The sequence below is a fragment of the Anomalospiza imberbis genome, chromosome 1 (assembly GCF_031753505.1).
Source record: "Anomalospiza imberbis isolate Cuckoo-Finch-1a 21T00152 chromosome 1, ASM3175350v1, whole genome shotgun sequence".
In the NCBI taxonomy this organism is placed as follows: Eukaryota; Metazoa; Chordata; class Aves; order Passeriformes; family Viduidae; genus Anomalospiza; species Anomalospiza imberbis.
In genome coordinates, this window is record NC_089681.1 from 74,359,264 (window position 1) to 74,372,772 (window position 13,509).

Genomic DNA, 13,509 nt, shown 5'->3' on the forward strand with positions numbered 1-13,509 from the left:
GAAGGTAGTGGCCTATGGCGCAATGAGGAGAGAGGATCATTAAGGGCTGTAGCAGACTATCAACTATTCTTGGTAGCCTGGGAGCCCAGTGATGGCTCTGGAGCTCAGCAGGGGCCTCGGCTGTGGAACTCTTGTCATGTCATTTATCATTCCTTTCTCTTACAGCTGCTGTCTTGGTTTTTTTTTTTTTTTTTTCCTGTCATTTGCTGTGTGAAAATCCTCAAAGCTCTCTGCTTGGCAAGTGAGTCAGGATGGTCAAGACTTGCCTATCTCCATTAGAGTGAAACAACTCCATTTTTCATCTTATGTCTCACTTAAGAGGGCCATGAAAGATAAGAATATGAATTTCCTTTTAAATTTTGCTTTCTGGCATTGTAGCTTGATGGAGATTCAAAGATGCTTTTGCCTCTTTTGAGTTTCATTTAGTGTCTGACAGGGAGCATGTCCAGTGTAGACAATCTCTAGAGACTTTGACAGCCAGGCTTACTGTCTTTGGCAAACACACACAAACTGTGTTGGAGGGGATAGTGATGAATTTTTTAGTGACTGGTATTATTTATTGTTTTTATATTTATTTTTATCTTCTCTTGACCTTCCTTTCTAAGTTTTGTTTAGCAACATGGAATCACAATGAGAAGCTGATTTGAAATGAGAAATTCTGGGCTGAAGACAGTGTTTTTCTGTGTTTCCATGGGACAGGAGAAAACAGTCCACACATCTGTGGTTGAAAACATATACGTGAAATTTAGCTTGCAAGAATATGTCTGTGCTACTATAGATGTGTTGATACAGACATCCTGCTGGACTTGAGTTTGGTGTTTAGCAATAGTAACATTTTGTTATCAATAGCAAGGGATTGGATATAAAATTATATTTTACTATTTGACTACAGCAAGTCTGTGCAATTTTATCGCTGAGATGAATGCATTTAAGTGGAACCACTTATATCAGATTTTTTGCTTTATATATTAAGTGGATTCAGAATTTCCTGTGTCTCTAACAAAATTAAAAACTATAAACTGACAATTGGGAATCTGCAAATCAGAACAGGATAAAAATACAAATTCAATGGTTAAATAGTTTCCATCCACTCAATCTACATATTGAGTGTGAAATATTATACACCTAAATTCTCCCAGTAATTAATTTAATCATTGAATTCCAAGATAATTTAGGTAGAAAAAGATCTTTAAGAGGTCTTAAAGGTCTTTGATTCTGGCTCTTAACCTAGCACTGCCAAGTCCACCACTAACCATGTCCCCAAGTGCTGCATCTACATGTCTTTTAATTACCACCAGGGGTGGTGACTCAACCACTTCCCCAGGCATGATGCTTGACAACTCTTTTGGTGAAGAAATTTTTCTCAATATTTCATCTAAACATTCCCTGGTGCAACTTGAGGTCATTTCCTCTCATCTTGTAGCTTGTTACCTTGTAGAAGAGAACAACACTCACCCCACTGCTGCCTCCTTTCAGGGAGTTGCAGAGAGCAGTAAGGTGTCATCTGAGCCTCCTTTTCTCCAGGCTAAACAATCCCAGCTCCCTCAGAGACGTCTTATAAGCCTTGTCCTCCAAACCCTTCATCAGCTCTGCCTCCCTTCCCTGGACACACTCCAGCACATCAATGTCCTCCTTGTAGTGACTGGACCCAGAACTGGATGCAGGATTCGAGGTGTGGCCTCACCAGTGCCAAATACAGGGGGACGATCACTGCTCTGGTCCTGCTGGTCACCCTGTTGCTGATATAGGCCAGGGTGCCATTGGCCTTCTTATCCACCTAGGCACATTTCTGGGTCCTGTTCAGGTGCTGTCAATTGGAACCTCCAGGTCCTCTTCCTGACTAGACAGATTTCCAGCCTCTTTTCCCCCAGCCTGTAGCACTGCCTTGGGTTATTGTGATCCAAGTGCAGGTGCCGGCACCTGGCCTTGTTCAACCTCATACTACTGGCCTTGGCCCATCAATCCAATCCTGCCCAACGTGGCATCACCTGTGAACTTCCCCTTTAACAGTCAACTTTCTTGTCACTGTCATTAAACTCTAGACAATCACTCCTAACGTTCAGGGCTACCTTGCTGACTCTTCTTCCTTGCCTAACGGTTCTAAAGGGTTTACAGCCATCCATTGCAGCATCCCAGTTGTGCAAGTCATCCCACCATGTTACCATGATTGCAGCTATGTCACAGTTTTCCTGCTGCCCAATGGCTTCCAGGTCTTCCTGTTTGTTGCGCAAGCCATGTTCATTGGTATAGATGTACTTCAGCTGGGCTATTAATTCTGTCACCTTTTTTGGGGCAGAAGCTGTAATTCCTACATGACCATTCTAAGGTGCTTCCATGCTTTCTGACACATCAGTATCTCTTACATTTTGGCTGCTGCATGGATCTCTGTTCCTACCTCCTGTGAGATGGCAGACTGAAAGACCTTGCTAGTTCACCATTCCTCAGACATTGGTGTTCTGCCTCCGTGCTGATCTCTAGCAAGCATGGCTTTATCAAGTCTAAAGCTCTTTCAGTGAGCCCTGATAATTCCTGTGCAAAGATCCTTTTCCTCCTTTTAGGCAGGTGTACCTTGTCTGTCACCAGCAGGCTCAATGTCATGTAAACCAACCCATGATCAGAAAACCTAAAAATCTCCCTCTGACACCAGGCTCGGAGGCAGGTATTGATCTGATGACTCTTCCCATTTCTTCCCTTATCATTCCCTGTAACAGGAAGCACAGAGAAAGCACCACCTGTGCTCCTGATCCTCCAACCAGTCATCCCAAGGCTTTCAGGGAGAGACTTCAATCACATCTCTCTTGATTGCACTTGGGCTTCTTACTGCAATTTCTTGCTATCTCCCTGAAGTATGGGTTAATAATAATGGATTTTCCCAAGGGCCACACCAGGGTAGAAAGCTTTCTCATCACATCTTTAACCTTGGGCTCAGGGAGGCAGCAGGCTTCCTGAAGAAGTTGGCACACTGGGCCTTTGTTCCCTTCAGAAGGGAATCTCCTATGACAATGATCCATCTGTGTTCAACCTACTCACCTCCTCCCTGAGCTCTGTCACTAAGCAGAGGAGCTCCTCTTCCTGGGCACACCTCCCACAGCTGTGCTCTCTGCTGCCATATAATCTAAATACTTGCCTACAAAGTAGCACAATTCTGTATTTAAATTAAACCTGTGCAATTGCTGAGTCAAATTAAATACATAAAAGAGTGCCATTGCTGGAGATGTCACACTAGCAGTCAAACTTGAAGGTGACTGTAATGTCTAAGTGTAATGCTCTGGTTATTCTTTGTTTCAATTTTTTTTTTTTTTGCATTTGCTTTTTCACTGTAGGAATTGTGGCAAATTGCTGATCAATACTCCCAAAATTTAATCTTAAGTTGGTCTCCACTTAATATGACAATGTTGTCATATAAGTTGAAATCACTTTTTAAAAGTAGCTACTGAAGACTAGTTCTGCAAAAAAGAATTAATTTTATGTTATGCTGTGGGGTCTTCTAACATTTTTAATTTTTCAGGTGGCAGAGATAAGCGTGGAGGTCCCATTCTAACATTTCCAGCTCGTAGTAATCACGACAGAATACGGCAAGAAGACCTTAGAAGACTAATTTCGTATCTAGCGTGTATTCCTAGGTAAGTGATCGTCTGTTAACCTCTAAGGCTGTGTAACAAAATAAATGGATTATGTTGCAGTACTCCCACAAGCTAGCAGACTGAGTGAGTTAATAACATCAGCAAATCAATACCAAGTTTTGTCATTTGCTATTTTCAAATGGCTTTTTGGAAGAGAAATAATTACTCTGCCTTGTAAAAGGAAGGCAGCTGGTAGAAAGGCTGATGTGCTTTAGCTAAAAGTAGTTTGTGTCTCGGAAATGGCACTGCCATGCCACATTGGCGTTGCTGTGTTGAAGACTGAAAATACAGCTCAAAGGCTTTCAGTACATCAATAATTAGAAACATGTTGGTCGTTGTTCACTATATGCCTTGTGTGGAGTGCAGTCAACACAGGACTCCTAACTCTTATTTGTGTTAGATAAGTCACAGTGTCCTGATACAGCATGGAAATAATCAGGAGAAAGGTATGAGAAATGGCTTGTAAAGGTCTTAGATAAACCTGTGGAGTGATCTGTGAAAGTACTGATATCATTGCATTATCAGCAATTCAACCTATGAATTGCAGTGAGTTGTTTAAATAAATTGGCAGAAGTCAAATCCAGTCCTAATGTGTGTGTGCATATATACACTCCCTTTATATATATAAAGTTGTATATATACACTTATATATATATATAAAGTTGTATGTATACATGAGATGTTTCAAACTAAAGTTAGGTATTTTGTATGTATCTAAAAAACATTCCTTCATATAGAACTTAGCTTTCTGTAGTAATCAAGTTGGGAACAAAAATGATCCTAAGACTCTGACTTTCGGACTATCCAGCATTTGTTGCTTGCTGGAGCAATGCTGACTGTGCTTGACTATTTTTCTATGACCACAAGCAGCAGTTTTCATTACTGTTGAAAAAAATTCCTTGGACAACATACCTGAGTGCAGTATCTTCCATGTTTGTGTAATGTGCTAATTTACTGAGAGTCTTTGCACTTGATGTAATCAAATACTAGTTTCTGACTGAGAAAGGTGGTTTCATAAAAGTAACTTCAAGGCATCTGTCTGAGAGAATACATGGCCTTGTTTTTGTGAAGTTAACTAAGGGACTTGGGGGACTTTAGAAAGGAGAACAGGAAGAAGGCTTGAAACTTTTACTCTCAGATTTGAATGGTGAGATGTATTCTAGCCATCTAGAGCTTCAAGTTACTAGAGAAGTTAATAGATAAATATGCATCAAAATGTGTCCAAGAATTATTTTAGAGATAATCAGGGCGAGAAACAGTCTTCCTCTGGCAAAAGGTGTATGTTAGTTAGTTTAGATCAATAGATCTAAAATTAAAAGAAAGTCAGTGCATGTTTTATACTCTTTAAGCATGGCAAACTTTTGAGAACAAAAGGGAGCTTTATCAAAAGCAAGACTTGTTTTCATACAAATCATGTTTAAGGGTCTGATTATGCAACTCTAGCTAATTAGGAGTCCCAATAGGTACAAATATCCCTGAACTTTTGGGTTGTCTGTTATTTGTTGCAGTACTGTTACTTGATGTAGCTGAAGAATCACAGGTGTTAGTTGTTTGGCAAGAGATCTAAAAGCTTAGGTTGACTCAGTCTCACAGTTTTACTGATTTTACAATTTATCTGATTTAAAAACACAACTAAACTTATGGCATCAGCAGAGTGGGCCAGATATTTAGTGTAGTTAAGACTTACCGATACATGACCTTGGCTCCTTAGAACAATTCTTGTGATCCTTGGCCAAAAGAAATTCAGCTTGTGTGAGGTGATGTGACTCCATGATGGAGCACACAGCCGTACTTTATCACACAATGAGGGACTACTTTGGACACCCCAGTAGATGCATGCCTTGTGAATTAGTGGCAAGCACTCCCTGTGTAATCCTCAGTTCGATAGGATAGGGATAGGCTGAGCAGTGCTCCTACTGCCATTTGGCCTTTCAGTAATGGGTCTATCTTTAAGACAGTAGTTGTTTTTTTTTCCTTGAATCCTGTGAGGATTTTAGCAAACATTTTCACCATGGTCAGAAAATTGTATGTTTTATGCCTACATGTATGCCAAGCTAGTTACTTCTAATATGTTTTGCTTCTGCCATTGCCATTTTTGGCATTCCTATGGGCAGGTGGGAGAGCCAGCATTTATCATGATAAATTCATTTTTTGAAGTGTTGTGGGATGTTTATTCTCTCTTCTTTTCCCTAGCTTTAAACTTTTCAAAGGTAAAAAAACTTCCCCTTCTGAGGAACCCATGTTACCACTTTTTCCAGATCTCCTATATCGGTCATAATCCATCTTTCTGCAATGTGGCAAATAAGACTGAGTAAAATATGCCAGTGAAACTTCCCTGCTTCTTGGACACTCCAAAAACCTCACCACATGAACTGTAGAATGGCATTTGAATTAGTCACATCCCTGAAAGTGACTCATACTCAAACTATGGACACTTGGTCCTTTTTGATAGTCTGTTGGCTATGATGCATTGGTTTTGAAATGTTTTCCTTCCTATGGTTATACTACAAGGTCATGTAGCAAATTCTGCTGGAAGAAAATCAGAGTTTCTGGTGGTGGTGGTGATTGTCACTTTTGATCAGTGGCAAGAACTGAATGTACGGAAGATATTGATGAAAAGAAATTAAATTTTCCATTCTCAGAGGGAATGCCAGAGAATTTGAGTGTAAGGTCTGTCAACTTTTGGACAGCAAAATTAAGATCAAATTTTATAGAAACGGATTGATGTGGTTTTCTTCGCAACCATAAAATACTGTGCTGTCCTCTAACTATTCACAAATCAATCCTGTTACAAAAGAAATTGTCAATAAATGGGTGTCTTTCCTCTACAGACTAACTCTCAGATAAAATGGGTCTAAATCTGAGACAGTTTGAAAAAGTTGCAAAGTGGTAGGTAAGAACAGTTTGCCATCTTTTTAGAGGATCCCCTCAATCATTAGAAAGACGTGAATATTATCATCAGTCAAATAAGTGTGTGTGTATGTTCTGAAGAGTAAGTTTTAAATGTATTAGATAATGCTGCTTTAGGAAATGGTAGGTTTACTGTGTGTGTAAGGTGAGGGAGAAACAAAACTGGACGATGAATCATCGTGAATATAAACAGTGAAAATGAAAGTGAAGATAATGGCAGAATATCAAATCAGCAACAGATGTAAAGCTATCCCCTACAAGGAGTTTGGCATGGGGGTGAAAGAAGCATCTTGAGAGAGTTGTGAGATCTGTTGTATATGGTCAGCTAGTCAGCAGTGAGACCCTGAGGAGACCTCGTTCATTAGACAGTGTGGTGCGGTAGAGTGTTGTGTTGGAAATTGAAACGCTTGATAACCTTTCCTTCTGTTTTCTGCAGCGAGGAAGTATGTAAACGAGGATTCACCGTCATTGTAGATATGCGTGGGTCAAAATGGGACTCCATAAAGCCTCTGCTGAAGATTTTACAGGAATCCTTTCCATGTTGTATTCATGTTGCACTGATAATCAAGCCAGACAATTTCTGGCAGAAACAGAGGACTAACTTTGGCAGCTCTAAGTTTGAGTTTGAGGTAATTTCCCCTATGGTATACAAATTTATATTTATTTTGTGGTTTTAAAAGTTCTCACTAATGATCAGCACCTTGAAAACTCTCAGATAAATTATATTCTGGCTGGAAGGAGAGGTACTTTAGACCAATGGTGCTAGAAGAAATGTAGTTTTCTTCATGTACTTAGGCTAGGTAATTGTGTATGTTGTTGTTTATATTCTTCTGTAAGCTCAAGAAAGATTGAATTAGGTTTTTCCCTAAAGTAATAAAAACTTAGGTTTTGTCTCTTTGTTATCTTATTTTGCATTATGGTAATATTGATATCTCCAGAATCCAGAGGAAATCAGCTGAATGAACCTTGCTGTTATTCTCCTGCAGCTTTGCAATGCACAAAGTCAAAACTTAAAACAGTAATCGAAAGAGTGGTTGCTGTTTTGTTCTTAAATGTAGTGAGGTAAGAAAGAAATGTGGGAAAATACCTGCAAGACCTCCTGTCTTCTGCTGATCAGAATTGATACTTGAAATGTGTGACAAAAGTTGTTGTGTGGACTTCATGAGCAAAACTATCAACTCTTACAGAAAGAAAAGCAAAAGCTTGAAAGGAAATTTCAAATTCATTTCAGTAACAGTATTCTTTTCTTTCCATTTATATTTTTTTAGACAAATATGGTGTCTCTGGAAGGCCTTACCAAAGTAGTTGATCCTTCTCAGCTAACCCCAGAATTTGATGGCTGTTTGGAGTACAACCATGAGGAGTGGATAGAAATCAGAGTTGCCTTTGAGGACTACATTAGCAATGCAACCCATATGCTGTCCAGACTGGAGGAACTGCAAGATATATTGTCAAAAAAGGAAATGCCTCAGGACCTGGAAGGTGCTCGCAATATGATAGAGGAGCATTCACAATTAAAAAAGAAAGTCATTAAGGCCCCTATCGAGGACCTTGATGTGGAAGGACAAAAGCTGCTCCAGCGGATACAGAGCAGTGATAGCTTTCCCAAAAAGAACTCTGGGTCAGGGAATGCAGACTTACAGAACCTTTTACCCAAAGTGTCCACCATGCTGGACAGGCTGCACTCAACACGGCAGCATCTGCATCAGATGTGGCATGTGCGGAAATTGAAATTGGACCAATGCTTTCAGCTCAGGCTGTTTGAGCAGGATGCTGAAAAGGTAAGGATTGAGCAAGGAGACTATAAATGGCCGATACTTGACAGACTTGAAAGAAGTACCAAGGGTAGCTGAAAATAGTAATTTTTGTCTTTGAAGTTAATCACTAGCCTTTTAATGAGAAATAAGGGACTTCTTGATTGAGAGTCACTCAGGGTCTTCTGGAGTAAGTGGCATGGGATAGTACTTCTAAGCTGTAAGGAACACAGGAAGCTCTTACCAAAGAAAATTGTAACTGCTAATGACTTCAAAGTGCTTATTTTGTTAAGCATTTGTTCCAGACAGATGCCTTTGCATGCATCAAATAAAGGAGAATGCTGTATACTTTATCAATACAGATGATTACAGACTACATTGGTCTTCTTTCGAGTGATCTTTGGGAAGTGAGTGACAGGCAGTCAACAAAGCCTGAAGAGGCTGACATGGGGAACTGCTTCATTGATGCAGGGTTTGAAGTCCCAGGCTAAAAACTGATGTATCTCTTCTGACAGTGCATATGTCATTAACAGGGAACTGAGTGATTTCAGAATGTTTTGGGCTAAGCAGTCCCTTCAAATGAGAAAGCCCTCGATTGTCATGGAATTTGAAGAGGTAGTATGGCAGGCAGATCACTTTTAGATGAGCTCAAATTAGGTCTATTTTCATGTAGAATGGTTTTGCAATTACTTATTATTGACTTGTTACCATGGAACAAATAGCCTTAAGGAAGGGTGGGGATTTTTTCTTTGGGAGTAGTAGTAACTAGACTATGCAGTCAAATAGTAAGTATGTTATTTTGTCAGAGCTTAAAGTACTCAGATTTCTTGAAGTATTTTACATAAGATTGCCTGAACTGCATGAGACCAATGGTCCATGTTAAACCAGTATTCTGCTTTCCAGCAGCTGTCACTAGCAGATGCATGGGGAAGAGTAAAAGCAGAACAAACATATTAAAGCTTTTCTTGCTTCTTCATGTGTATTCTTTGTCCATACTTTCAGCTCAGTGACTTTCTTAACACTACCGTAAAGTTTTCTGCTTTGTTTAAAAAATATTTTTTTTTCAGTACCATTTAAAGCAAATGTTTACTGGATGGGTATAGCTGAAAATAGTAGGGACATGGAGAGAGTTGGAAAAAAGATGAAGTTATTATCTATTTCAAAAATGATTTAGAAAATAATGCAAGCTGTTGTTCTAGTGTCGCTCTTTCAGACTCAAATGCATTTTATCAACCTTGCAACCACTTCATTACAGCATTAATTTTTCTGCATTATAGCATATCTTTCAGTACCATGTGAGCACCATCAAAATACATTTTATTAATTTTCTCATATTTTATCAAATTGCTTACATGACTTGGGCTTTAACAAACTTCTTGTGAAATACTTGAGCCTGTAGAATTGACCTCTGTCCTGCCACGTGGTTGTAGAAGCTCCTATCAGTTTCTATGTTTCTGATTTCAGGAATAAGTCTATATTAAATTAACACTCCTTTCTTTCAAAAGGGAAATATTAGGCACCTCAAAACGAAGTTGACAGCAGCTATTATACCTGGGACAGTTTTTCTCTTATTAGCCAGTAAAAAAGATGGAAAAGAAGGTTTGTGTAATATCCCAACTCACTTGTGGATTAAGACCCTTGGCTTAATCTACTTGCAGCCTGTATTTTTACTGCTTGTGTCAGATTAGATTTCACAGCTCATGGTTTTTTATCAGTGTATGTGTGTATTTTACTGAAATGTGGGAAAGGATGGGATCTTTGGAAAGAAAAAAGGGTATTGCATGGGGAGAAATAAACATGTTCCTTTTGGAGGACTTGCTCAGTTCAGTGCAAGAAATTTGGACTGGTTCAGAAGAAGAGAAGACAAAAATGGGACAAGGTGGGAGGGAATCTGATTGGAATTGTCCTTTAAGTGTCTGAAGGCAGCAAATTCAAGTGACCTAGAGGAGGATGGTCACAAACAGTACCAGTGTCTGTTTTGAATAATGTTCTAACACATTTTCACTGAGTTCTAGATAAAAAGCTTTAAATTTTAGCAGTATATGATCAACTGTTTCAGTTATCAAAACTTCAGAAGTTTGGTTTACAGTTCTTACCATATTGTGGTCTGCTTATAATTTAGTTTGTCATGGACTTGGGACAAATCCTGGACTTGATAATGTTGTTCTGTTAGCCAGCATATTCGGAAAGATCTTTAAATGAATACCTACTGCTTACTGCTACTGTTTTTTCCTGGACAATCTATTTCAGCTTATCCAGAGAGCAGGTGGTGTGTCTCTTTTACTGAGATATAGCAAAGATTTCAGAAACATTGTGAGCAGGTGGGGTGTTAAACAGCTCTTTGCTGTGTTGCTTGGTCTTTGAAAACTTTGTCTTCCAGTGCCACTGTTAACGTACCTGTGTGCCTTCATTGATGGCCATTGTCATATAAGGTCTCTCCTAAACTTTTTTTTAATATTAAAATATTCCTTATTTTCTTCTTAAAAACAAGCATATTTACAGATTGATCTTAAAATTTTCTGGAGAAAGGCAACTCTGTGCTCACATGTACTTTTAATAATTCATCTAGAAATAGAATATTTGTTTTCAAATCTACAGTAAACTTACAAACTAAAAATATTAAACTCACTGCTGAAGTACTTGATTAGCATGAAAGAATTTATATTTAATTTCCATGAGTTATCATTTTAATTCTAAACTGCTAAGCTGCTGATGTCAGTAAGTGCTGACACTAGAGAATGTATAAGCTTGGCAACTCAGGGCTGTGCTCCAAGTCTGTTTGTTTACTATGACTTCTTTGTAATAAGGAAGTTTGTGATTATGACATTACTGTATCTTGCTGAGATAAACACCTATAGTAGTGATAACAGTAACAGCCTCAGCTGTTTGATCCAAAAAGACAGGTTTCAGCAATGATTGAATTAAAATATACAATAACATACAGTGGAAAGAGCATCAGCGTTAATTTTCATGGTCTTAGACTCTGTATTCTGTGTTCATAGGTATCTTACATTACTTGTCCATGATTTCTGCCGTAACAAATTATTGAACTTTCTTCTTTCCTTAATATCTTCGTGTAGATGTTTGACTGGATCACACACAACAAAGGTCTGTTTCTGAACAGCTACACAGAGATTGGAACCAGTCACCCCCACGCGATGGAACTTCAGACACAGCACAATCACTTTGCCATGAACTGCATGGTAAGAACAGACCTCCCTGCACAGACAGCACAGATGTGCTGGCTGTTTGTGCTGTGTTAAGGTAGAATTTGTAAGTGCATAAACACAGATCATTCCTTCTTTAACAAGTAGTGGAAATTTGGTTTCGAGCAGTGAGGTTATAAAACACAATAGAGGAAAATAAAGGGTGATCAGGTACAGAGGAACTGTGATAAAGCAACAAAATTGTTTTGACAAATGGCAATGTTCAACATGACCTCAGCGCCTCTCAAACAGAAGTGTCCAAGCTTCTAGAACATGGGATGTGTCTTTGAGTACTACCTTGGGTCTTGTAGAAAATTTCAGAGAATCATGTGTAATACAGATTTTAGCTATCCATTCTGAAAGAAATAGTACTCAGGATCTTCTGAAGAGATTTCAACTCAGGCAAAAAGTTCTGAGAAGTAACTGAGCTTGGTGTAATAATTCTCCATGGTTTCAAGAAGATACTGCTCATTTTTGGCACAGCAGAACGGGGCCAAGACAATTTTTTTTGTCAAATATGATCAGTAGTCTGTAAAAAAATTTTGGATTTTAACTGGCAGTGAGTGAAAGCTATTTGCTTTCAGTTTCATGAATTGCTATTTGAACATGGGAACAAAATTCTGAAGTACATTTTAGATCCTTAACACATTGTAGGTGTTTTAATAACCTTGGGAGTCTGGGCCTAAGTCCAGTTCCTGTTTGTTAGATCAGTGAAGGAAGAACACTACCACTCTTGTTACAAATTAACATTCTTGGCAGTCCAAGGATGGGAATTGAATTAAAGTATGGTTGAAATAATGAACTCTTGCAACAGGGTTTTTCTGTAGAACAGGAAAGGGGCAAAATAAACTTACCTAGGTTGTGTCTTGCAGAAGTAATGGAAGGACTAGTAAGGCAGCTTTTGTGTATGGTGTAGCTGGAGCTAAGATAGTAGAAGACATGATTAGAGCAGGCACATTTTCTTCTTTTGCAACACAGCTCTGTTTCCAAAAGTTTAAAAGAATTAAAATCAATATGAACTTTCTGAAGAGAGTAAAGAAAATGCTGGTGAACTTGGCAATTAAGTTATGTAACATCATATATGGTTTTGACCATTAGGTTTGGTTCATGGCATGGGGAATTGCTGCCTTATGGAGCACCTTGTTGTTCTTCACTGCTCTGCATATGAAGTAGAGCAGAAAGAAACACAGGATGACAGTAGGTGTCATTGACATGAGATGACTTTTGGAACTTAGTGATTTTGAGTGGCCTTCCAGACAATTCTTGGGATTGTATTCTAAAGGTTAAATTCTTCTGTAAGCCTGTCCTCTTATTAGTCACTGTTGTAGTCTTTTCTTCAAATTGGATGACTTTTTTGTTTTTTTCCCTTCTTTTAGACTGTTAAGATGCTATCAACAGTAGGAAGCACTTGAGCGATGCAGCATAATCCTTCCTGCTCTGTGTTTGCTATTAGTCTTTTCCTGTTAATCTCTCCTTTGCCTTTAGTTGTCAAATGCATTAATTACAGGGGATTTTTTCTCAGCCTGCAAAATGTTTTCTTAAAGCTTACAAGGAGCAGCTTAAATCTGGGGCAAATTAAGCTAGCCAAACATTCGAAAGGGTAAAAACCAGCTGTTTTTTTTTCTGTAACATACCCCCCCTAGGGGCAGGGGTTCTCTGCCATGAAGTAGAAAAATGTAAATTCAGTATGACTGGTCCCCGGTTTTGATTTAAGCAGCACTCAGATTATCTGGGTTTTATTTGGTTAAATGGCAAAAGCCTTTCATATAGATTAGGGGCAAAGATTAAACTGAACATGGCATAAAAAATGTTGTGAACTGATTGAATTTTGGCAGGCTTTATTTTTCATTAGCTTTCAACTGGAAAAATGTGGGGCAGTCTTAAGTCCTGCAACCATGTTCAGCTTCTCCCTGACCACTCTCCATGTAGGCTCTGTGTTTGTTCAAGTGGCTGTTTGTTCACTCTTCCTGTCAATGTAACTCTTAAGTAATCAAAGTGGATTTAAGATGTCTTGTG

General features: G+C 38.8%; 1 protein-coding gene across 3 annotated transcripts in view; it reads left to right on the plus strand.

The window, feature by feature from the left end:
* The window catches only part of TRIO (trio Rho guanine nucleotide exchange factor), a 241,893-nt gene that overhangs the window by 70,593 nt on the left and 157,791 nt on the right, over nucleotides 1-13,509 (plus strand). For all 3 annotated transcript variants that reach the window (XM_068196995.1, XM_068196987.1, XM_068196979.1), the window contains exons 3-6: nucleotides 3,509-3,623; nucleotides 6,970-7,162; nucleotides 7,802-8,314; nucleotides 11,368-11,490. In XM_068196995.1, the coding sequence (XP_068053096.1) occupies nucleotides 3,509-3,623; nucleotides 6,970-7,162; nucleotides 7,802-8,314; nucleotides 11,368-11,490 (944 nt within the window). The remainder of the gene's footprint in view (nucleotides 1-3,508; nucleotides 3,624-6,969; nucleotides 7,163-7,801; nucleotides 8,315-11,367; nucleotides 11,491-13,509) is intronic.